The sequence below is a fragment of the Manis pentadactyla genome, chromosome 2 (genome assembly GCF_030020395.1).
Source record: "Manis pentadactyla isolate mManPen7 chromosome 2, mManPen7.hap1, whole genome shotgun sequence".
Lineage (NCBI taxonomy): Eukaryota > Metazoa > Chordata > Mammalia > Pholidota > Manidae > Manis > Manis pentadactyla.
This window is the reverse complement of record NC_080020.1, coordinates 227,567,648-227,593,015: the sequence shown is the minus strand read 5'-3', so window position 1 is coordinate 227,593,015 and position 25,368 is coordinate 227,567,648. Positions and strand designations below refer to the sequence as shown.

General features: G+C 45.0%; 1 protein-coding gene across 2 annotated transcripts in view; it reads left to right on the top strand.

Annotated features, from left to right (window-relative positions):
- Positions 1-24,649, top strand: part of LPIN1 (lipin 1) — a 116,118-nt gene extending 91,469 nt beyond the window's left edge. For both annotated transcript variants that reach the window (XM_036881653.2, XM_036881649.2), the window contains 4 exons: positions 12,509-12,661; positions 17,842-17,956; positions 18,845-18,948; positions 22,092-24,649. In XM_036881653.2, the coding sequence (XP_036737548.2) occupies positions 12,509-12,661; positions 17,842-17,956; positions 18,845-18,948; positions 22,092-22,251 (532 nt within the window). In that variant the 3' untranslated portion in view covers positions 22,252-24,649. The remainder of the gene's footprint in view (positions 1-12,508; positions 12,662-17,841; positions 17,957-18,844; positions 18,949-22,091) is intronic.
- Positions 24,650-25,368: the final 719 nt, after the last annotated feature.

Sequence of the window (25,368 nt, the reverse complement as noted above, 5' to 3'; positions counted from 1 at the left end):
CTCATCAAAGGTGGGAGCAGGAGACGGGGGGCTGAGAGGTGAGCCCTGCGCGGTGAGTTGAGGAAGGGGGGCTCTTGTGCAGAGGGCGAGCAGGCAGTTCTCAGTGAGCAGGAAAGTGGGCTGGCACCGGAAGGCAGGGGGCCTTGAGGCCGGTGAGAACCAGGCTGGGTTTGGCTCAGAGCCTTCCACCTTAGGGTAGCAGGTGATTCTCCTGCCTTTAGGACTGCAAATGGGGCTACGAGGTCCCCTCCTCTACAGCAGTGGCTCCCAGTGGAGGGCGATTTTGCGCCATGGAGTCGTTCTTGATTGTCATGACTGGGGTGTGCTGCTGGCACCTAGGCTGGGGGCCAGGAATGCCTCCCAGTGTGCTAAGTGCCTCACCGGAGGGACCTCCCCCTCCTTCTGGCAACTACTACTCCATCCAAGATGTCAGTGGTTGAGAAACTCCCATCTAGAAGCTTATCTTGTCAAATACCCACAAAGGCAGTCTTCCCAAGCTATTTTACTATCTCTCTGGGCCACATGTTTTAAGAGAGCTGAAGTGATGGGGGCAGGAGGAGAAAAACGTTTGTACCAAGCTTGGGCATGAATGGTCTTTCTTTTGGCTCTGGCATTTCCCTAGAGCCCGGCCGGTTCCAGTGCTGGGGTATCAGAGGCATAGGTGGGGTGCTCAGGCAGGGGTCATCTTCCCCCACCCGGGATCCCCGCCCCCTCCTTCGCTCTGCCATGCATCCTGTCTCGGTAGTCGTGGTCCTGGAAGTGCTCTCTGTTCCCACGGGACAGGCCCCACCAGCACCCCCCGCCAGCCTGGGGCCTGGCACAGGCGTGCTGGGTGTCTGTGCATGGGTGCAAGGAGCATGTCCTGCTACTGGCTGCCCTTCTGAGTGAGGGTCCTACCCCGGCGGGCCACCATTGGGAGGAAGCTTTGGTGACTCAGCGCCACCTCATTGGGTGGGAGCGCTTGGTATTTCAGGGAGCGTTCATGGGGTGAAGGCTCTGGAAAGGTATCCCTGCTGCCCCCAACAAGCATTTCTCCCCTTAGCTGATTTTCCAGCTAAGTTTAGTCATGGCCTTTGAAGCAGAATACTTTGTGTGGTGAGAACAGCGCGGTGGCATGATCAAACCATGAAATGTCTTTGAAAACCAAGTTTTGAATGAAATTAGCATCTCCGACCACTGCAGGTGGCAGCTTTTAGGACTTTGATGTGAAGAGCTCTACCAGAAATAGTGGTTTTTTTTTTTTGAAGACTGCATTGATTAGCTAAAATACAAAGATGTTCAATTATAAAAAGGTTGATTTTCAGATGCATCCCTGTATTCTAAACAAGCTGATATTTCTAGATTGTCTTTGTCTCAAAAGTGTCCTATTTGAAAGTTTAAAAACTGTTCCGGTTTTAAAAAACATTAAGTTCTTTAGGCAAGGCTAGAGACAAGTCCTTCAGCCAGCATAGGATCTTCACAGTGGAACAGTAAGTCAGATGTTGTATTCGCTCATTCAGCAAACATTTCCTGAGTGCCTGCTGTTTGCCAAGCACTGTCTTTGGCACTGGGGTTACAGCAGGGAATGAGGCAGAGTCCCCACCCTCCAGGGACTTTGGGATCAATGAGAGGGACAGCAGACAAAGGACTATCATGTAATTCTAGTGATGAGTGCCACGAGGAGAAATAAACCGAGGAAGGGCTCAGTGCTGGGGCAAGGGCAAAGAGGGTGTGTTCGTGACTCAGGGACAAGGACAGGCCCTCTGAGGAGGGGGTGTCTGAGCAGAGACCATGGTGAGGTGAGGGGCCAGCAAGCCCGCAGGTCTGGGGGAGCAGTGTTCCTAGCAGCAGGAACAGCACGTGCAGGTGCCCAGGACAGGAGTGAGCATGGAGATCGGGAGGAGGGGTAAGGACACCTGTTGGGGGCCAGGAGCGGTGGAGCAGGTGGGGGGTGGGAGGGAGGGGACCAGGTCTAATGGGCCTTGTAGGTCGTGGTCAGGAAGTTGGATTGTACCTGAGAGTGATGGCAAGGCTTTTGAGGGTTTTGAGCACGATCTGATTAGCGTTCAGTTTTCTGGGGGTGCTATGCGGAGGGAGACCTGATTGGGGCACACAGGGAGATGGTTCAGGCCGCCCAGCAGCGGAGATCACAGTTCCTGCCCTGGAGGTGTGGGGCAAGGTGGGCTGGGGCTGAGAGTGCAGGGGCCTGCGGGGTTGGGCGGATGTTGTGAAGCAAGGCGGAAGCCCGCGGTGGCCTCTGAGAGTGGGCTTAACACCCGATTAATGAGAGCCGCCTGCTTTGGGGGGCCAGGGAGGAGTGCCGTGTGTGGGTGCGGCGGGTTAGCCGTGGGAGACCTGATGCGTGCCTGCTGAGTAAGGTGGGTACAGCTGCCGTATCCGCCTGGGGCTTAAGAGCGGGGTCTGGACTAGAAACACAGATTTGGGAGGTATCAGTTTATAGATTGTATTTACACACTTTTAAGCGTATTTTATATAATCCAGTATACTTAAAATACTGTCATTTGAACACACAATATAACATTTGTTAATCTTCTTTTTTTTTTTTTAATGTCCTTTTTTAAAATATTTTTTTATTTTTTATTTTATTATTATTAATTTTTTAGATAATTATTTTTTATTGAAGGGTAGTTGACGCACAGTATTACATTACATTAGTTTCAAGTGTACAACACAGTGATAAAACATTTATATACATAATTCTAGGTTCCAGCTATCACCCTACCAAGCTGTTACAATATCTTGACTATATTCCTTATGCTATACATTACATCCTGGTTACTTATTTATTTTACCATTGGAAGTCTGTCCTTTTTTTTTTTTTTTTTGTGAGGGCATCTCTCATATTTATTGATCAAATGGTTGTTAACGACAATAAAATTCTGTATAGGGGAGTCAATGCTCAATGCACAATCATTAATCCACCCCAAGCCTAATTTTCGTCAGTCTCCAATCTTCTGAGGCATAACAAACAAGTTCTTACATGGAGAACAAATTCTTACATAATGAATAAGTTACATAGTGAACAGTACAAGGGCAGTCATCACAGAAACTTTCAGTTTTGCTCATGCATTATGAACTCTAAACAGTCAGTTCAAATATGAATACTCATTTGGTTTTTATACTTGATTTATATGTGGATACCACATTTCTCTCTTTATTATTATTATTTTTAATAAAATGCTGAAGTGGTAGGTAGATACAAGATAAAGGTAGAAAACATAGTTTAGTGTTGTAAGAGAGCAAATGTAGATGATCAGGTGTGTGCCTGTAGACTGTGTGTTAATCCAAGCCAGACAAGGGCAATAAAACATCCACAGATGCAGAAGATTTCTCTCAGAATGGGGGGGTGAGGTTCTAAGCCTCACCTCTGTTGATCCCCAATTTCTCACCTGATGACCCCCCTGCGACTGTGCCTGTCTTAGGTTGTTCCTCCCTTGAGGAATCTTACCCGTCTCTGGCTAACCAGTCATCTTCTGGGGCCATACAGGGAAATGTAAAGTTGGTAAGTGAGAGAGAAGCCTTATTGTTTGAAATGGTTAGCTTTTTATTTCTTTGCATATTTATGCCCTGTAGCTTCTATGCCCAGCATTTGTCTTGAGGTATCTTTACCACTTGGAAGAATTATGATACTCGGTAAATTTGATATGAGGCACGAATTTTATTTAAGGGTTGTAATTAGGAAGGAAGAAGAAAAGCTATAGAAGTAGCAGGCAGAAGAAAACATGGGAAGATTGATTATTTCTTTGACATATCTTCTTGTAGAGTAACTTAAGCATGTATAGGTTTTAAACTACTAATTAAATTGCGCATACACATTAACATAATAGGAATACAGTTACATAACCAAAGCAGACCTATATTTACCAGCCATCTCCAGTGAAACCAAGAAAACCAGTTAGGCACCTTAGGCATTTGTGAAAACTTATCTATGATATGGTGGATATTGTCCAACTGAACTTGAACAGTCTGAGAGAAATCAGACAAATTAAAACAACCCATTCCTGGGGAATGTTCACATCCCTTATGTTCTTTTAACAGTAAATAGTCTGTAGTTGTAAGATTTTGGAGCGCTACAATTTGCACTTCTCCTGATTCTTGGTTGAGTTCCAACAGTATAGATCCAGTCAAATTTGTTGTTTTACTGTATGCACAGGCCAGCTTAGATATCTCCTTCATTCCCATGGCAAGTCCAGGAACTGGTGGGATGAGTGCATCTACAGCTGTAGCAGTGCGTGGATCTTTGTTGAGGTTTTTTGATGAGCATCTTCTGGCATGAGTCTTCCAGAGAGTGCTGATGTTGGAAGTTCTCTTTCATATCGTATCTTAGTTCATTTTCGGGGTAGCCCAATTAGGCTTTGATCTTCTGTATAAACGCAAACAGACCCTTTGCCTACACTTTTATATGCCCTTTATACCCTTGTGTAGAACTCACTGGAGGTTACCACACAGGAACTGCCCTTTTTTTTTTGTTTTGTTTTGTTTTTGGTATCACTAATCTACACGACGAATATTATGTTTACTAGGCTCTCCCCTATACTAGGTCTCCCCTATAAACCCCTTTACAGTCACTGTCCATCAACATTGCAAAATGTTGTAGAATCACTACTTGCCTTCTCTGTGTTGTACAGCCCTCCCTTTTCTCCTACCCCCCCATGCATGTTAATCTTAATACCCCCCTCCTTCTCCCCCCCCTTATCCCTCCCTACCCACCCATCCTCCCCAGTCCCTTTCCCTTTGGTACCTGTTAGTCCATTCTTGAGTTCTGTGATTCTGCTGCTGTTTTGTTCCTTCAGTTTTTCCTTTGTTCTTATATTCCACAGATAAGTGAAATCATTTGGTATTTCTCTTTCTCCGCTTGGCTTGTTTCACTGAGCATAATACCCTCCAGCTCCATCCATGTTGCTGCAAATGATTGGATTTGCCCTTTTCTTATGGCTGAGTAGTATTCCATTGTGTTTATGTACCACATCTTCTTTATCCATTCATCTATCGATGGACATTCAGGTTGCTTCCAATTCTTGGCTATTGTAAATAGTGCTGCGATAAACATAGGGGTGCACTGATCTTTCTCATACTTGATTGCTGCATTCTTAGGGTAAATTCCTAGGAGTGCAATTCCTGGGTCAAATGGTAAGTCTGTTTTGAGCATTTTGATGTACCTCCATACTGCTTTCCACAATGGTTGAACGAACTTACATTCCCACCAGCAGTGTAGGAGGGTTCCCCTTTCTCCACAGCCTCACCAACATTTGTTGTTGTTTGTCTTTTGGATGGCAGCCATCCTTACTGGTGTGAGGTGATACCTCATTGTAGTTTTAATTTGCATTTCTCTGATAATTAGCGATGTGGAGCATCTTTTCATGTGTCTGTTGGCCATCTGTATTTCTTTTTTGGAGAACTGTCTGTTCAGTTCCTCTGCCCATTTTTCAATTGGGTTATTTGTGTTTTGTTTGTTGAGGCATGTGAGCTCTTTATATATTCTGGACGTCAAGCCTTTATCGGATGTGTCATTTTCAAATATATTCTCCCATACTGTAGGGATCCTTTTCTATTGATGGTGTCTTTTGCTGTACAGAAGCTTTTCAGCTTAATATAGTCCCACTTACTCATTTTTGCTGTTGTTTTCCTTGCCCGGGGAGATATGTTCAAGAAGAGGTCACTCATGTTTATGTCTAAGAGGTTTTTGCCTATGTTTTCTTCCAAGAGTTTAATGGTTTCATGGCTTACATTCAGGTCTTTGATCCATTTTGAGTTTACTTTTGTATATGGGGTTAGACAATGGTCCAGTTTCATTCTCCTACATGTAGCTGTCCAGTTTTGCCAGCACCACTTGTTGAAGAGATTGTCATTTCGCCATTGTATGTCCATGGCTCCTTTATCAAATATTAATTGACCATATATGTCTGGGTTAATGTCTGGATTCTCTAGTCTGTTCCATTGGTCTGTGGCTCTGCTCTTGTGCCAGTACCAAATTGTCTTGATTACTATGGCTTTATAGTAGAGCTTGAAGTTGGGGAGTGAGATCCCCCCTACTTTATTCTTCTTTCTCAGGATTGCTTTGGCTTTTCGGGGTCTTTGGTGCTTCCATATGAATTTTTGAATCATTTGTTCCAGTTCATTGAAGAATGTTGCTGGTAGTTTCATAGGGATTGCATCAAATCTGTATATTGCTTTTGGCAGGATGGCCATTTTGACGATACTAATTCTTCCTAGCCATGAGCATGGGGTGAGTTTCCATCTGTTAGTGTCCCCTTTAATTTCTCTTAAGAGTGACTTGTAGTTTTCAGAGTATAAGTCTTTCACTTCTTTGGTTAGGTTTATTCCTAGGTATTTTATTTTTTTGATGCAATTGTGAATGGAGTTGTTTTCCTGATTTCTCTTTCTGTTGGTTCATTGTTAGTGTATAGGAAAGCCACAGATTTCTGTGTGTTGATTTTGTATCCTACAACTTTGCTGTATTCCGATATCAGTTCTAGTAGTTTTGGGGTGGAGTCTTTAGGGTTTTCTATGTACAGTATCATGTCATCTGCAAATAGTGACAGTTTAACTTCTTCTTTACCAATCTGATTCCTTGTATTTTTTTGTTTTGTCTGATTGCCGTGGCTAGGACCTCCAGTACTATGTTAAATAACAGTGGGGAGAGTGGGCATCCCTGTCTAGTTCCCAATCTCAGAGGAAATGCTTTCAGCTTCTCGCTGTTCAATATAATGTTGGCTGTGGGTTTATCATAGATGGCCTTTATTATGTTGAGGTTCTTGCCCTCTATTCCCATTTTGCTGAGAGTTTTTATCATGAATGGATGTTGAACTTTGTCAAATGCTTTTTCAGCATCTATGGAGATGATCATGTGGTTTTTGTCTTTCTTTTTGTTGATGTGGTGGATGATGTTGATGGACTTTCGAATGTTGTACCATCCTTGCATCCCTGGGATGAATCCCACTTAGTCATGGTGTATGATCCTTTTGATGTATTTTTGAATTCGGTTTGCTAATATTTTGTTGAGTATTTTTGCATCTACGTTCATCAGGGATATTGGTCTGTAGTTTTCTTTTTTGGTGGGGTCTTTGACTGGTTTTGGTATTAGGGTGATGTTAGCTTCATAGAATGAGTTTGGGACTATCCCCTCCTCCTCTATTTTTTGGAAAACTCTAAGGAGAATGGGTATGATGTCTTCCCTGTATGTCTGATAAAATTCCGAGGTAAATCCATCTGGCCCGGGGGTTTTGTTCTTTGGTAGTTTTTTGATTACCGCTTCAATTTCGTTGCTGGTAATTGGTCTGTTTAGATTTTCTGTTTCTTTCTGGGTCAATCGTGGAAGGTTGTATTTTTCTAGGAAGTTGTCCATTTCTCCTAGGTTTCCCAGCTTGTTAGCATATAAGTTTTCATAGTATTCTCTAATAATTCTTTGTATTTCTGTGGGGTCCGTCGTGATTTTTCCTTTCTCGTTTCTGATACTGTTGATTTGTGTTGACTCTCTTTTCCTCTTAGTAAGTCTGGCTAGAGGCTTATCTATTTTGTTTATTTTCTCGAAGAACCAGCTCTTGGTTTCATTGATTTTTGCTATTGTTTTATTCTTCTCAATTTTATTTATTTCTTCTCTGATCTTTATTATGTCCCTCCTTCTGCTGACCTTAGGCCTCATCTGTTCTTCTTTTTCCAATTTCGATAATTGTGACATTAGACCATTCATTTGGGATTGCTCTTCCTTTTTAAAATATGCTTGGATTGCTATATACTTTCCTCTTAAGACTGCTTTTGCTGTGTCCCACAGAAGTTGGGGCTTAGTATTGTTGTTGTCATTTGTTTCCATATATTGCTGGATCTCCATTTTGATTTGGTCATTGATCCATTGATTATTTAGGAGCGTGTTGTTAAGCCTCCATGTGTTTGTGAGCCTCTTTGCTTTCTTTGTACAGTTTATTTCTAGTTTTATGCCTTTGTGGTCTGAAAAGTTGGTTGGTAGGATTTCAATCTTTTGGAATTTTCTGAGGCTCTTTTTGTGGCCTAGTATGTGGTCTATTCTGGAGAATGTTCCATGTGCACTTGAGAAGAATGTATATCCCGCTGCTTTTGGATGTGGAGTTCTATAGATGTCTATTAGGTCCATCTGCTCTACTGTGTTGTTCAGTGCTTCCGTGTCCTTACTTATTTTCTGCCCGGTGGATCTATCCTTTGGGGTGTGTGGTGTGTTGAAGTCTCCTAGAATGAATGCATTGCAGTCTATATTCCCCTTTAGTTCTGATAGTATTTGTTTCACATATGCTGGTGCTCCTGTGTTGGGTGCATATATATTTAGAATGGTTATATCCTCTTGTTGGACTGAGCCCTTTATCATTATGTAGTGTCCTTCTTTATCTCTTGTTACTTTCTTTGTTTTGAAGTCTATTTTGTCTGATATTAGTACTGCAACCCCTGCTTTCTTCTCGCTGTTGTTTGCCTAAAGTATGTTTTTCCATCCCTTGACTTTTAGTCTGTACATGTCTTTGTGTTTGAGGTGAGTTTCTTGTAAGCAGCATATAGATGGGTCTTGCTTTTTTATCCGTTCTATTACTCTTTGTCTTTTGATTGGTGCATTCAGTCCGTTAACATTTAGGGTGACTATTGAAAGATATGTACTTATTGCCATTGCAGGCTTTAAATTCGTGGTTACCAAAGGTTCAAGGTTAGCCTCTTTAGTATCTTACTACCTAACTTAGCTCGCTTATTGAGCTGTTATATACACTGTCTGGAGATTCTTTTCTTCTCTCCCTTCTCATTCCTCCTCCTCGATTCTTCATATGTTGGGTGTTTTGTGCTGTGCTCCTTCTAGGAGTGCTCCCATCTAGAGCAGTCCCTGTAAGATGTTCTGTAGAGGTGGTTTGTGGAAAGCAAATTCCCTCAGCTTTTGTTTGTCTGGGAATTGTTTAATCCCACCGTCATATTTGAATGATAGTCGTGCTGGATACAGTATCCTTGGTTCAAGGCCCTTCAGTTTCATTGTATTAAATATATCATGCCATTCTCTTCTGGCCTGTAGGGTTTCTGTTGAGAAGTCTGACGTTAGCCTGATGGGTTTCCCTTTATAGGTGACCTTTTTCTCTCTAGCTGCCTTTAACACTCTTTCCTTGTCCGTGATCTTTGCCATTTTAATTATTATGTGTCTTGGTGTTGTCCTTCTTGGATCCTTTCTGTTGGGGGTTCTGTGTATTTCCGTGGTCTGTTCGATTATTTCCTCCCCCAGTGTGGGGAAGTTTTCAGCAATTATTTCTTCTAAGATACTTTCCATCTCTTTTCCTCTCTCTTCTTCTGGGACCCCTATAATACGGATATTGTTCCTTTTGGATTGGTCACACAGTTCTCTTAATATTGTTTCATTCCTGGAGATCCTTTTGTCTCTCTCTCTGTCAGCTTCTATGCGTTCCTGTTCTCTGATTTCAATTTCATCAATGGCCTCTTGCATTCTATCCATTCTGCTTATAAACCCTTCCAGAGTTTGTTTCATTTCTGCGATCTCCTTTCTGTCATCTGTGATCTCCTTCCGGACTTCATCCCATTTCTCTTGCGTATTTCTCTGCATCTCTGTCAGCATGTTTATGATTCTTATTTTGAATTCTTTTTCAGGAAGACTGGTTAGGTCTGTCTCCTTCTCTGGTGTTGTCTCTGTGATCTTTGTCTGCCTGTAGCTTTGCCTTTTCATGGTGATAGGAATAGTCTGCAGAACTGGGACGAGTGACGGCTGGAAGGACTTCCCTTCTTGTTGGTTTGTGGCCCTCCTCTCCTGGGAGAACAGCGGCCTCTAGTGGCTTGTGCTGGGCAGCTGCGCGCAGACAGGGCTTCTGCTTCCTGCCCGGCTGCTATGGAGTTAATCTCCGCTGTTGCTGTGGGCGTGGCCTGGCTCGGGCAGCTACTCCAAAGTGGTGGAGTCGCGTTGGAGCAGGAGCTGCTGGGAGGCTATTTATCTCCGTAAGGGGCCCCCCTGCTCCCTGCAGCCCAGGGGTTAGGGTGCCCAGAGATCCCGGATTCCCTACCTCTGGATTAAGTGTCCCGCCCTGCCCCTTTAAGACTTCCAAAAAGCACCCGCCAAAACAAAACAACGACCAGAAAAAAAAAAAAGAAAAAAAATTTTAAATTAAAAAAAAAAAAAAATTTTTTTTAATTAAAAAAAAAGGTGGTTGCTCGTTTTTCTTTATTCTCCGGTGCCAGCCTCAGGCCTCTGCTCACCGGTCTTTCTGCCCTGTTTCCCTAGTATTGGGGTCCCTATCCCTTTAAGACTTCCAAAAAGCGCTCGCCGAAGCAAAACAGCAAAAAAGCAAAAAAAAAAATCGTCGTGCGCTTTTCTTATGTCCTCTGGCGCCCAGCCTTCTGTGCCCGCTCACTGTTCTTGCTGCCCTGTTTCCCTAGCATCCAGGGCCCCCTGGGCACGCACTGTGTCTGCGCTCTGGCCCGGATGGCTGGGGCTGGGTGCTCGGCAGTCCTGGGCTCTGTCTCCCTCCCGCTCTGCCTGCTCTTCTCCCGCCGGGAGCTGGGGGGAGGGGCGCTCGGCTCCCGCGGGGCCGGGGCTTGTATCTTACCCCCTTCGCGAGGCGCTGGGTTCTCTCAGGTGCGGATGTGGTCTGGATATTGTCCTGTGTCCTCTGGTCTTTATTCTAGGAAGGGTTGTCTTTGTTATATTTTCATAGATATATGTGGTTTTGGGAGGAGATTTCCGCTGCTCTACTCACGCCGCCATCTTCCGCCCCTCCTAATCTTCTTTCTTTAGAGTAAGTTAAGCCTTTGAAAGTTTGTATATATTCTGTATTTAATCACATCTCATTTTGGACACTAGGCTTTCAACGGTTAAAAAAAGTGAAATATCCAAGTAACACAATAAAGTTGTGTTTAATAGAATAATCCTCTGATCCATTTTTCACTCCGAATACTTCCAACACCAAATGTGGAGGGTTTTCACATGGAGTAATTCCCAGGCTTCCTACCATTTAAATTCAGTTCTGACACTAATAACCCAGAGTAGTACAGACATCACAAGTTAAGGGCTCAGACCCACAAGACTGCTCCCACTTCAGACGCCAGCCATAGGTAGGTCTCCAGCTTACCCGCACTTCTGCCCAACTTGGCTGCAAACTGGGGGCTCCTACAACCCCTTCTCAGGTTTGACAATTGGCTGTAACTGCTCATAGATGTTAGTGGAACACTTAGGTTTACTGGCTTATTATAAAGGGCATGATAAAGGATACATATGGTCAGCCAGATGAAGAGGTACGTAGCGTGAGGTCTGGAAGTCGGGGCGTCCCATGGAGTTGGGGTGCGCATGAGTGTGTGTTCACCAGCCTGGAAGCTTTCTGAACCCTGGAGCCTTGGTCCCTCTGGCACTCAGCCCCCTTCCCAAGAGCCGCCTCATTAGCATAAACTCAGGTGTGGATGGAAGGGGCTCATGACGAGTAATACACCGCGTTCCTCTTGACTCTGTCACCCAGGAAATTCCAAGGGTTTGGAAGCGCTGTGCCGGGAACTGGGTATGAAGACCAAATGTATCTGTACTGTATCACAGCATCACAAATATTTTTCACTGCTTTTGTTCAGAATTTGGCATTTAAAGCCATGAAGTGGGGAAATCCTCTAGGGAGTGAGGACCTCAGGGCCCTTGTGCATTTAGAGGCCAGGCGGATAAGAGCCCAGGTGCCTTGTCTGGAAAGAAATGGCTGGTGAGGATGAGCAAACCGGGGGATTGTGAGGACCTGGGAGCTGAGGGATGGTGTCCAGAGGAAGGATGGGCACCATGTCAGATGAGCTCTGGGCAGTGGTGCCTGGATTCAGCAAGGTAGTGTCATGGGAGACCTTGGCCAGGGCAGTGAGGCAGGCAAAGAGCTGGCTTAGAGCGGTTGGAGAGAAAGTAGAGGTGGGGTCAGTGCAGGTATGCAGCTCTTAGAAAGGATTTTGCTGCAGGGAAACAGAGAAATGGGGTTTGACCTGGAGAGGGAAAGCTGAGGAAGGGTGTTTTTGGTGGGAGTGTTGGCTTGGCCTGCTTCCTGGATGAGATGAGGGAGGTAAGGGTATGTATATGGGTATGCATATGTTCTCCTGGCAGTTTTCCAGCGGAGGGCACGGGTGTAAGGCAGGTGGGCTCATAGCTGTAAGGTCAGTGAGTTGGCAGGTGGCAGCAGGCCCTGTGCACAAGGGGCTGGTGGCCCTGAGCCAGGAGCAGGACTGGGAGGTGAACACAACGGTCACAGGTAGGTCACTTCCGTGCATCGAGCCTCAGTTTCCCTAGCAGTAAGTCAGGAGGAAAGTACTGGGCATTGTTCCTCTGTGGATTAAACCAAGTGAGGGATGTGAGTGTGCCGATAAGTGACGGGAATGCGTTCAGGTGTACTTCCTGATGCAAAATGAGGTTTTATAGAATGTGGCCTTTTGTTGGGGAGAGAACTTGCACAATGCTGTTCTCCATGAAACAGGTAAAGATGAGGGTTTGTGCACCCAAAACCGTTCCATTGGGACGCCCTGAAGTGTAAACACTTTTTCTCTTTTTCAGAAATGGATATAAGTTTCTCTACTGCTCTGCACGTGCCATCGGGATGGCGGACATGACCAGGGGCTATTTGCACTGGGTCAACGAGAGGGGCACGGTGCTGCCCCAGGGGCCCCTGCTGCTGAGCCCGAGTAGCCTCTTCTCTGCTTTGCACAGGTATGGCCCTCGGCTTGTCCCTTCCCGCCCTGGCTCTGCACCCCGGTTCCAGCTCTCTCTTCTCCCTGGACATTTGGCAAGAATAGCCTGGTAACTGGTTTTCTCCAACCAGTATCTCCATTGTGGGTGCCAGAGAAATCATCCTCAAATGCAGGTCTAGCCCTGCCAGCCTGTCAACACCCGCCTGGCTTTTGGGATCAAGTCCAGATTTGTTAGCTGAGTACCATGTCCCCTTCCTGACCTGTCTCTGTCCTCCGCTCCAGTCTCAAACTCAGTCGAGTTGAACGGTCCCTGTTTTCCAGAATGATGTTCTCTGCTTCAGCCTGTGCACGTGCTGCTCCCCTTTGGTGGGCAGCTGCCCCTCCTTCTCCCCACTCCCTGCATTGCCAGACTGTCTTAATGACTTTGAGCATCGACTTGTGTTCTGCCTAATCGGGGACCTAGTCTGGGTTAAGTGGCCCCCCACCAGCTGCCATCATCTACCTGGCCCTGGACTCCCATAATAATTGTCCTCTGAGAATTGTGGTCACACTGTTTATTTTAACCATCCTCTAACTGACCACTAGCCAGTTTCTGATTACCCTCCTCCCTTTACTGTGCAGGGCAGCTGAGGCAACAGGTCTGGCCTCCTGGGCTGGTGGGGGGAAGATTAGGCTTCTCTGTAGCTTGAGGCCCAGAGCAGTTTCCCAAAGCATCATCTATTGTCACAAGAGGACAGTGGTCCTGCCACAGGGTGGTTGGTTGTGTGTCTGTAAGATCGAGTGAGAGGCTTTGGCATGATTCTGCCTCAAGTTGAGGACCGGATTAGGTGCCGGCTGCTGCCAACCGTGCAAGCAGCAGAAGGAATCCAGATGGGCCCAAACGCCCTGGTGCTTCCTCTTGAGTTTTTTCCTTGAGCTCTACAGACACCTTTTTCCTCCAGCTTTTTTTTTTCCTGTGGTAAAAGATCTCACACTGAATCTTGCACATTCTGGGGAGGAAATTCAGGCAGAACCTTTTGATGCCAGAGTGTATTTCAAGCCCTAAAAGCTGTCATGACAATGTAGATGTCAATAGAAATCCAGATACTTTCATGAAATGCTGTCCCTGAGTTATGTTGACAGTTTGCAACGAGCTGTTCATTTGCATGTGTTAATAGTCAGGCTTTGCTAGGCAAAGTACAAGGTTGACATTATTACTCTCATACCCTACCACTACAAATAAATTGAGGGTCATCCTTTTCACTTTTTCCTTATTTAAATGTCATTATCCAAGATATATTACCTATTCCTTGTAAGCAGTTATGTTTAAAAACCCAAACAAGCCTCCCAGCTGTCTTCCCTCTTGGGGGGTGGAGGTGCTCCTGATGGCCATGGCCGACTGCCGGGTCCTTCCAGCCCGGCATCCTGGCGGAGTCATTCTTTGTGTCAGTTGTCCTGCAGAAGTTCTAGAACTGATGGGCGAGTCTGCCATGAACAATGACGTGCGCTAGCAAGACACTTTCATTGGGTACAGTTCTGATTATATCACCTAGATCTAAGTTGGAAACAAGGAAAAAAAATTAAGTGGGTGGGTATGCATGTAGCACAGTGGGCAAGAAGGTGCTCTCACTAGAGGGGGTTCTGGAGCGGGCACCACGAGCCCCAAGCTCTGATGCTGGCTGCCGCCGGACTGATGGTGTGCCGAGCGGGTGCCTCTCCTTCCTGAGTCCTTTTCCTCAACTGTCCAGTGAGAGGGTTGGATTAGGTGATCTCAAGGGTCCCTTTCACTCTAAAATGCTCTAATCCCAGGAAATATGTCTGAAAAGAAGTTGAGAGACTCTGTTTCACACACCTAATTTTTTTGTTCAGGGGCTTGTATTAAAGTAGAAATTGCTTTGAGTTATATGATTCTTTTTAGTTACCTGCCTTCTTTTGTTGTGGTGACAGGCTATTCAGAAGATTTTCATAAATCCTGTTACTGCAGTGTACACTTTTAACAAGCATGGCCTGGTGTCATGATGAGTTGAGCTGAGAGGCAGGGCTGGACGAATTAGCCTCTGCAAACTTCCATGACTCTGGGCTACTGGGCAGACTTGAAATTCTGGAGTTAGACAACAACAAGAGGCTGGCCTCTATCTCTGGGAAGGAAGAAACTATTCCATAGATAACTGTGTTTCCCCTAACGGTTTTCTGAGCCACTGTGAGATGTGAATAAATAGTGCTTGGTAGTTAGTGACAGTGAAGTGTCTTCTGGATGTGTTGGGTGACCAGTGACTGTTAGCAAACTCAGATCATCAAAGAGAGAGGCTGTGCCAAGGAGCCATCTGTACTGCTCGCCATAGCAGTTCTCCACAGTCCTCATTGCTTATCCATGGGCATCCTTACTGCTAAACAGGGAGCCTTGCACTTTGAAAGCACTGAGTGGCAGGGGGCCAACGAGACGTTTCCTTAGTGTGCACTACTTACCCTATATATGTACATGCAGACATCTTCCTCCCCGCCTCCTGCAGTGTGCAAGCATGTGTGTGTGCAAGAGAGAGTGTGTGTGCATGTGCATGAGAGAGAGAGAGAGAGAGAAATTGAAGCAGGAAGTTGAAGTTGGCTGGTTTAAATCCCCAGTGGATTGGAGTTTGAGACTTAGAATCCTGTAGTCGCTCATGTATCTATCTGCAAGAGTCCTGAGTTGGGGGATGGTGGAAGACTTTCGGTGTCAAGGAGGGCTCTGGAGTCCACAGGAGTCAGTGCAGAGCCAGGTCGAGGCCTTGGACCTTCTGACACTCAGTTTGGTGCTCTGTCATCACCACCATCATCTAAATGACACCTGAGTAGACACAGAAGAATATTTCTGGAATACATGCGAAGCATAAATGATAACCAAGCAGTGAACACCAGCATACCCACAACCAGTTAACAGTGAAAGGGCGCACCGTTACCCCTAAGTCCTGACCGCCCTCACCTGTCCCCGAGGAGGGTTGTACTGCTGTCCCTGTATCTTGCGTTAATCATTCTCTACTTTTCTAAATAGTTTTATCACATGTATTTGTAATCCTAACCAGTATGTTTAATTGTGCACATTTGTGAACTTTATATAATAAACAGATCATACGTTCTTCTGGAGCTTGGCTCTTCTCCACTCAACATTATGTCATCAAGATTGCTGAGTGTAGCTGTAACTCACTCATCTCTACTTCTGTATCGCGTTCTGTTGTATGACTGCCGTGGTTTATTTATCCATTCTACTGTTGGTGGATACTTGAGCCACTTCCAGTTTTTTGCTATTAAAAGCAGTGCCTGCTGTGTGTGTCCCCTGGGGGCACACATGCAGTGGCTGCTCCAGAGTACACACTGAGGAGTGGGATATCTGGGCCACAGATGCACACGTGCAGCTTTCTTAGGTCATTCCAAACTGTTCTCCAAAGTAGTCGAACCAATTTGCGCACCAACAGCAGTGCGTAAGTGTCCCATTTGCTCTGCTTTCTTGCCAACATGTTGTCAGCCATTTGCATTTTGCTTCTCTGGTGGTTATGAAATGTCTTTTTTCCTATGTTTATTGGCCGTTTGGGGTTCATCTTCTGTTAAGTGCCTGTTCAAGTCTTTTCTCCGTTTTCTCTTTGATTTGTGAGACTGTGTTATGGACTCTGTATACATAGCCTTTGTGGTAAGTGCTACAAACATCTTTTCCTAGTTTATGGCCTTTGATGAACATAAATTCTTAGTTTCACGTAGTTGAACGCATCATTTCTTCTGCAGTTTGTGCTTTTTGTGTATTAGAAAACCTTCCTTGACTCTGGGCATAAAGATAATCTCTGATGTTAAATCTAAAGGTGTTGCCTTTCACGTATAGATATATAACCCAAGAGGAACTGATTTTGTATATAAACTGCAGAAAGGGTTCATTTTCAGTTTTTATTTTCCTCCTTCTAGGGCTGTTCAGTTGTCCCAGCACAATTTACTGAAATCCTGCCTTTCCCTCCTGCTTTGAATTGTCATTGTGGTCATAAATCAAGTGTCCATAAATGTCTGGTTCTGTTTCTGGCCTTTGCTTGTCTGTGTAGCTATTAGAGTCAAGTTCTATAAAAACATACAGATGAAAACCTGTTGAGAGTTTGATCAGAATTACAATGAATCTATAGATCATTTTGGGGATAATTAATATCCACTTATAATATTGAATCTTCCAGTTCAGTTATCTAGTATATTTTTCCCTTTAGTTAGATTTTCCCTGATATATTTCAATGAAGTTTATAATTTTATCCATAAAGCTCTGGCACATCATCTAATTAGGTTTATTCCTAGACATTAGATATTAAAAATTCTATTTATGGAATTATATTTTCTACCTGTTTGTTTCTGATGCATGAAAATGCAGTTGATTTTTGTACATTGATTTCTTTTGTACATTAATTTTATAGTCGGCAATCTTATGAACTCTTACTAATTCTGATAATTCATCTGTAGGTTGTCCTTTTTCATGTAGACGTGTTTTTGTGAATAATGACAGTTTTTTTCCCTTCCTTCCTAATCCTTACAACCTGTATGATCATCTTACTTCACTGCCCTGGCTAAGACCTGCCTTGCGGTGCTGAATCAAAACGTATGCTGTAGGTTTCGAGTATTCCTACTATGCCTGGTTTAAGAGTTTTCGTCTTGATTAGATGCTGAATTGTATCAAATGCCCTGTCTGTATCTATTGAGAAGGTCATGTTTTTTTGTCCTTTCATCTGTTAATGTGTTATGTTACACTAATTGATTTAAAGTATTCAATTATTACTGCATTCCTGGAATAAAACTTTTTATACTCTGCTGCAGTCAGTTTGCATATATGTATTTATTTAGGATTTTTGCGTTGACTTTCACGTATGGGATTGGCCCGCACTTTGCTTCTTTTGGTCTGTTTTTGAGATTATGCCGGCCTCATAAAATGGGTTCAGAGATGTTCTCTCTTTTTCTGTGCTCTGGAATTCTTTGTTCCTTGGGTGACTGGTAGAGGTCTTTGGTGATAGCACTTGTCCATTAAGGTTTTTTTGTGGAAAGACTGAAAAGTACAGATTCACTTTGTCTAGTGCTTTTCTGGGATGGTTTAACTGACTGACATGTAATAACTTTTGAAGATACGAAAATGTTTTTAGTGCCATGGCTTCTTTGACATTTATAAATAGTTCGGTGCTAATGAAACTATCCTCTCATGCTGATCCGTTATTTATTTGTTTGTTTTAACAGAGAAGTGATTGAAAAGAAGCCAGAAAAATTTAAAGTTCAGTGTTTGACAGACATCAAAAACCTGTTTTTTCCAAATACAGAACCCTTTTATGCTGCCTTTGGAAACCGACCAGCTGTAAGTAGTGGATTGAGTATATAAGAGCTCTTGAAATTACTGTCTTTTCTGGCAGCAGTTGTCTGAAGACTGGCCTAGACTACAAGTGAAGCCAGATTCTCATCCTACTAGAAATATCTGGTAAAGAGCACTTGCTTACATCCAAAGTCAAGGAGATTGTAAATTATTTCAAGGCCTGTGTCATTGTTTTCTTTGAAGGCTGGTTAGTAGATTTCAGCATGAAGCTTGAAATGTGGGATTAGAAACTTCAAATACCAAAATTACTTGCAAATTTAGTGAAATAAGAACATTGAATTAGATCCCTTCTATCAGAAGGGACCCAAAAAGCCAATCCTTAGTACAATAGTGAATTCAGCATCACAAGTTTTTGTTGTTTTTTTATTTTCTATTTTATCTGAATTTAATTTTGTTTTATTTTTATATCAAAGTATGTTGATACAGATTATGTCAGAGTTGGAAGTTTTAAGAGTATTGTTTCGTGTGGTAAAAGAAATGCTTTGAGATTTTGTACTACCCAAATTTGCTGGGAAGTTCAGTTTTCTGGAGGATGTAGTTGGGTTCTAACTTCCCAGTAAGAAAATTCTGCTTTTGAAACCCATGCCCGAGAAAATGGGTCAGAGAATCAATCATCTTAAGGAATGTTAGATTCGTAGGGGACATGTTGGACTCTTTATTTTTCAACGTAGTTTTTGAATAGATGAGTGAACTGAGGCCCAGATGGAAAACTGATCTAATAGTTTCATATCCAGAGATACTCTTTGTCTATAGGATTTGGAACTATAGTTCAGGTGAATGAAAATTTTATATTGCCTCAAATCCAAAATACCATGTACTTGTATTTACAATGTACTCCTCTTTTTTTCCTAATGAACGCTTTGCTACATATAGGATGTGTATTCATATAAACAAGTAGGAGTCTCCTTGAACAGAATATTCACTGTCAACCCCAAAGGTGAACTCGTACAGGAACACGCCAAGACCAACATCTCCTCGTGAGTATCATGCGCATGCGGTGTGAGTCCTGTGTCATGACCATTGTGCTCTTCATCTTGGAATGGTGTTTCACAGTTTATACTCTGTCTTTTTATCCTCTTGCCATAGTTTAATCTTTAATTCCTACAAGGAAAAATATTTTAACTCCTTGTATTTTGTCAAAACTTACTTGTTGGACAATCTGAGTTAAGTCAGATCCCCTCTGGGTCAAAATTTAAACTTGCGGTTAGGTCCTGCTACAGAGTGGTGTGGAATGGATTTGAAAACTAGTAGTTTAAGTTTGCCAAGTTAGGTCTGGAAGCCTAGAAGGCAAATTAGAAATGTATCCAAACTGAAGTATCCAACGAAGCAGTAGTTAAAGGTGAGGAACGATGCGTCTCTCCCCACGCTGACCTGTAAGAGTATTCTCACCAGAAACGCTGCAGAATTCCTCTCATACTTTTGGTTGAAGCCTGGTTTCCCCGAGGCAGTGGCTGAATTAGGCTTCTGTTTGTGACGAGGCGTGCCAGCTTGCTGGAATCTCCTGGACTTCTATGTGTCTCCCTTTGGGATCCCACCTTCTTCAGTGGAGAGTGTTTTCTCATCCCATGTGTTGGGGAGCTTTGCCCAGTGGGGGACATCAGCAGACAGGTGTCACCCTGCCTTGTCTGTTTTGCAGGCTGCACCTCTTTTGGTCTCATCTGTGCAGACCTGGAACCTACCCTCAGGTCTGGGCTACCCCGGTGGCCTCTGGGGCACGCTCATGGGAAGGAGTTGGACTGGGGAGTTCGGTTCTTTTGGCTTCCTAGGGATTGGTCTTCTGGGCACCTCCTTTGTTTTAGAAGACGAAAGATGTAGGTTCCCCCTCAAACAGATTTTTGCTTTCAAGATGACCTTTTTGTGGCTGTAGTCTACTCCAGCTTACTGGGGCAGTTGCAGGCTACAGGGGCCCTGGGGCCTATCCACAAGCCTCCTTGCCCCTCAGTCATGCCAGTTCCCAAGTGGTTCTCCAGAGAGGTGGAGAGAGAGGGGAGGCTGGGCCACGACCCTCCTCCATCTGCCCTGTGCTTCCTGATGGTGGAACAACAGCTGAGCTGACTTATTAGCCCTTTCCTTGCGGCTTCTACCCGTCTACATGGCCACGCTGACAGCCGCGGGGGTCCCATCCCTACTCTCCCTCGTTCCCATCACAGCACATGCCCACGTGAAGGGTTTCCTCAGGCTGGCAGAGATTAGTAGATTTCTGTTTAGGGTTAAAAGAACTCTCAGCTGATGAGACACTGCCCAGAAATGGCAAAGGTTTCTGCCTGGGCAGCCACCAAGTAGCAGGTCTTGTCATGGGCACAGAGAGAGGGATTCTGGCACCTGTGGGCTCAGCACAGGAGGCCTTGAGGTTCTGCCATTCACTGCGACGTGAGTTAAAATGCACACTTTGCCCGTGCCTCGGCCTGGGTGGATCTCTGCACGGGATAACACGTTACATACTGCCAAAGGATGTTGTCATCTGACGCTGGGTTGGGAGACAGGTTGTTCCTGTGAGAGAGTGACTCTCCCCAGGAAGACACTCTTCTCTGACACAGAACCTCATACACCAGCATTTCAAAGCCGAGTAGGTGCCTGCCCCTCGGACGCTATGTGAGAATCTGGTGGAATGTCTTCAGACGGATGCTGAACTTCAGCGCTTTCTGCCATTGTTTGTGACCTCAGCACATGAGTTCTGCGTGCTCTGGAGGACCTGTGCTTGGAGGGGGGGGTCCGAGAGAGGCACGCAGTGGAGCTCAGCCCCTGGCTCAGCACAGGAGAGCTGATTTGCAGCTGGCGCCCAGTTCCCCCAGCAGTGGACAGTGAGCAGCTATCCTCAGGGAGGGGCTGCCTCCCAGAGCCACAGAACTCAAATGCATGGGTCTTAAAGCCAGGAGGTAGTTTAAGAATTTGTTTTAATTCCCAAGAAAGACATAATTCTTGCCTGTTAAGAGAGATTTTTCTCATTTGGTGCAAGCATGATATTTCTCCTAAACCCTTTGGGGATCCTTTGTAAAATGCACATACTCATTTAATAAGTTATTTTATGCTTCAGAGCATGCTAATTCCTGGAGTTTGGATTTTGAAAGCCTGTTTTAGTTCTTAGCGAATTGGAACTAGAGAGTTAACACCCAGGGAGGATTCTGGGGAGGGTCAGAGAGGCCTGGGCTCGTCAGAATCTCTGGTTGGAGGCGCCTGGGGTCTGAAACTGCATGCTCAGTACTGCAGCTTTCCTTTTGTAATGTGGGCCGCAGGGACTGACATGCAGCCTCTTCTTGGGAATACCTAAGGAAATAGGATGAAGGGATATTGCAGAGAGCATTGAAAAACACTGATCTGGACAATGGCATGCTCTAGAAAGATGAAGGGCCTAGGGCCCAGAGAGGGAAGACACTTCATCAAGGTCACACAGCAAGATGACTGGAAGTAGATCCTGGGTGCCTGATTCTCAGTCTAGCTAAGTCTTTTTTCCCTGAGGCTCATAACTAGCCAGGGCTAATTATTTCCTAATGTCATTTTTGTTGACTAAGTGTGTTGAGCACCCAGCATACATCATTTTATTGCTGCGTACATTATTTTATTTAATTCTTGTACCCGCATCATGGCAGTTTTCATTTCCTTCCCTTTATAGTAGAGGAAGTTGTGGCTTAGAGAGATGAAGCCTTTGGCGGAGATCATACAGCTAGTAAATGCAGAGCTAAAGGTCAAACCCATGCCTCTTTACCCCCCAAGGTCCAGGGGCTTCTCCTTGCCCAGCAAGCAGTCTCTGATGCTCCAAAGACGTGCCTCAGCTGTGACTTTCCCCTGCCCGATGCCCCCTGTGAGTTCTGTGGTGGAAGGCTGCCCCTGCCACATCCTCCGTGGCTTCTGATCTGCCTGCCTTCGTCCGTACTTTGTGCCAAGTCAGGTCCCACCTGCCCTGCCTGCGGGGCCTTCTCTGACCCCTCGGTGGCGTGCTGTTTGATGTCCTATCACCAGTGAGGAATTAGTCCCAAATGGCCTCCTTTGTGCTTGGCAGGCAGTCCGTTCCTTGGACTCGTAGGTGTCTCCTGACTTCCAGGCCCAGGTTAGGGTGCATGACGGGCATGCCACTTGGCTGGGTGTCCCTCTGACGCTATGATGTTGTCCATTTTCCTTCCAGATATGTGAGACTCTGTGAAGTGGTTGACCACGTTTTCCCATTGCTGAAAAGAAGCCATTCTTCAGACTTCCCCTGCTCAGACACTTTCAGTAATTTCACCTTTTGGAGAGAGCCACTGCCTCCTTTTGAAAACCAGGATGTTCATTCTGCCTCAGCGTAAAAGGTTCCAGGCAACCTCCTGACGTCACATGAAGACTGGGCACCCCCATTAAAGGAGAGGCTCTGGGAGCCATGGAGCAGGAACTCAGGAGCCTGATGTGCAGTCATTTGCTTCAGAGCAGAGGGAGCTGAGAAGCATCTCTCCCCGTGCTCCCTGCCCAGCGGCTGACATTTGGAAGTGAGATAGGGAGGGTGCACTGCAGGGGCAAGGCCTCAGGTGTGCGCACGGCGGAGAAGGCATTCCTGGGCTGGGGCTTAAGCCGCCGGAAACTGCCCTTCCCAGCCGCCCCAGCAGTTGGTTACCGTTAAAGTGAGGTTGAGGCCCATCATACCTAAGCAGAGAGCTGCAGGGGGTCCCCGCCGATGTTACCATTTGAGGAACGCCATGTGTGCCCGACTTCTGTGCTTGGCAAGAGTGCCGTGCAGGGTCTCTCCGCTGGCGTCTGTGGTCTCTGCAGGGATTCCAGCTTCACTGTGCTGGGCCTTGGCCTCGTGGATGTGCCCTTGCGGTATATGCCGACCGGTTGCATAGGTGATACGTTCTCCTTTAATGCCTTTGGTTAAAGGTAACCTGTGTCATTGGCATATTTCCCCCCACTTGTGTGGTTCAAGGCTGGAATAGTTATGCCTTAATGTTTTTGTTTAGAATGTGCTTCATTTGGCTCTTTGTAACTTTGCAATGCCTTAAGTTCAGATCATAGCGTATGTTAGCAGGGCAGTATTTTGAATCAGCTCAGCACTCTGCCAGCAGCCTTTCATCCAGTGAGGAGGTGCTGAAAATGTGGACTTGAACAGAGCTTATGCCAAATGATAATGATGCCGATTTCTAGGGGAGTTCTCAAAAGAAACTGGTTGGTTTTAAGAAAATAGTTTCAGGAAGTTGTATTCTTTGTAGATATTATTTATTATTTTACTCTGATTGGGTTACTATTATTAGCATTTTAGCCATATTCTTTCTACTATAACTGTCATTAATACATTAGAAAGATACACATGTTGGACCCAAAGAGGCTTATTTTGTATAGCTCACGACACTGACCTTCTTTTGGGTTTGATGGGTAATACTCTTTTTTTCCCTTACCTTTTCCACTCAAATTAAGGGTAAGTGGATAAGTAATAGTTTGAGTGTCATTCTTTGCTGGTGGAAAATGATTCTTTTACTTTTTTATTAAATTGGCTTGTGGAGAGAACAATTTGAAAAGTGAAAGAATTATTTTGGTAAAAGATTTTGCTTTATTTTTTGAGGTATTATTTTTTTAAAGAACATTTTACTCCGATGATTGAAATGCTTTCCTATTTAAGTTGCATTGTTAGAGTTAGAGGAGGCAAAAAATGGAACAGTTGAATGAAATTATACTCTTTCTATGAAAGAAAAACCCAAGGGGCTGCCTTCCTTGTGGTGGCAGGCTCTGGCAGTGGAGGCCTTTACTCAACAGTCCGCGCGGCCCTACAGAGAGGCAGACACAAGCACGCAGTCGATTGCAGATGGGCCCAGAAACACCAATGTGCACGTGCAGTTCCCTTTTGGAGGCACTCAAAATAATTGAAAATAGCCTTGCCTTAACTACCTGGGCTTGTTCATTAGCGACCTTTAGAGGCTAAATGAATTCTTCCTGTCATGAGGTATTTTGGGGTGAAGTTTAACTTGTGACCTAAGCCTAAGCTTCGTGGGCCTGCAGAGGTGACAGCATCTCCCTTGCACTAGGGGGTTTGACTTTGAGATTGGCAGCATATCCCTTGTGCCATTTACCCGTCACTGGGATGGCTCTCCACATGGAGCTGTGAGAGCACGCAACCTTGAGCTCCTAATTTTGATCTACTTTCGGCTTCCACACCGCTGCACTCTGACATAGAGCCCACCTTCCGCCAGAAAATCACCCTCTTGGGTCTGTGTCAGATCCAGAGTGTGACCCCTGGAGAGTCTGTAACATTCACACCTGGCTTGTGGCTTCAGAAAATGAGATTTGTGCCAGGCCTGCCACTCACGCGTTTGTGAGTTGGTTTATCTGAATCTGTATAGTTATAACCAACCCAGTAACCCTGTGCTCATTTTGCTAGAATGCTGTGTTTGGACCACATGTTTCAAGGTTGCTCTTTGGAAATGAATCACCCACAGTGATAAGTCATCAAATGTTCATCACATGTGATGGAAAAACTGCTTATACTTAGTACATAGAAAAATATGTACTGGGTATGTTGGAGAAATGGTTATACCTGCAAAGAGAATTCCCTTTTCAATTTTAGGTTTGGTTTACCCCTTTAAATATATTTTATTTACAACACTTGATCTGTATTTATATTTGCTTGTGCAATGATAAAATCACTGTAATACTCCTTTGTGTTGTGCTGGGTGCAAAGGTAGAAAATATTTTAATAAATGAGACTGATGAAAGACTTAATCATTTGTGTGGATTTTAAATAGTTTTGGTAAGATATTAAGTTGCTGATTTTCTAATGTGTGGTATCAAGGATATCATTCTCTATTGAAAAAATGCTTAAGCCTATGAAGTGTTCAATATTTGGAATAAAAGAGTCAGTCTTTTCTGATGCCTTTGGTGCAGTATTGACCTTCTGGTGCACTTGGGAGGGTGGGGAGGAGGGGTGAAGGTGTGAGGAGGCGGCTGCAGGGAGGGCTTGGTTGATGTACATGTGGTGCCTCCCTGGGCCCGGCCCCCAGTCGTTGGTAACACAGGGTGGTCACACAGTGGGTTCTGTTCTGGGTTCTCATGAGATGGTCAGGCAGGTGCAGCCGCAAGAGGAAGGGCGCAGGAAAACAAAGTTGTTCATTCTCAGATTCCTGAAACGGGAGGCAGGCCACTCCACACAGAGCCTCATGAGAGGCACGAGGGTGGAAAGGAGGCCGAAGTGGCTGGAGAGAGGGGAGCCTCGGCCAGGGCCTTCATCGGGGTTTCCACAGAAAAGGTAGGCAGGGAGGGTGACGCACAGCTCAGGATCGGCTGGTTTGAATCATTTCAGCAGCCTCTGAGCTGTAAGGCTGCTCTCCTACTGGCTGGCGCCTGGCCCTGGGATGCTTAAGCCAAAGGAATATGGCACAGGCTGGATAGAGGAGGTCTGGCCCGGGACTGGTTACTTTGCGTATCACCGGCGTGCTCCAGCG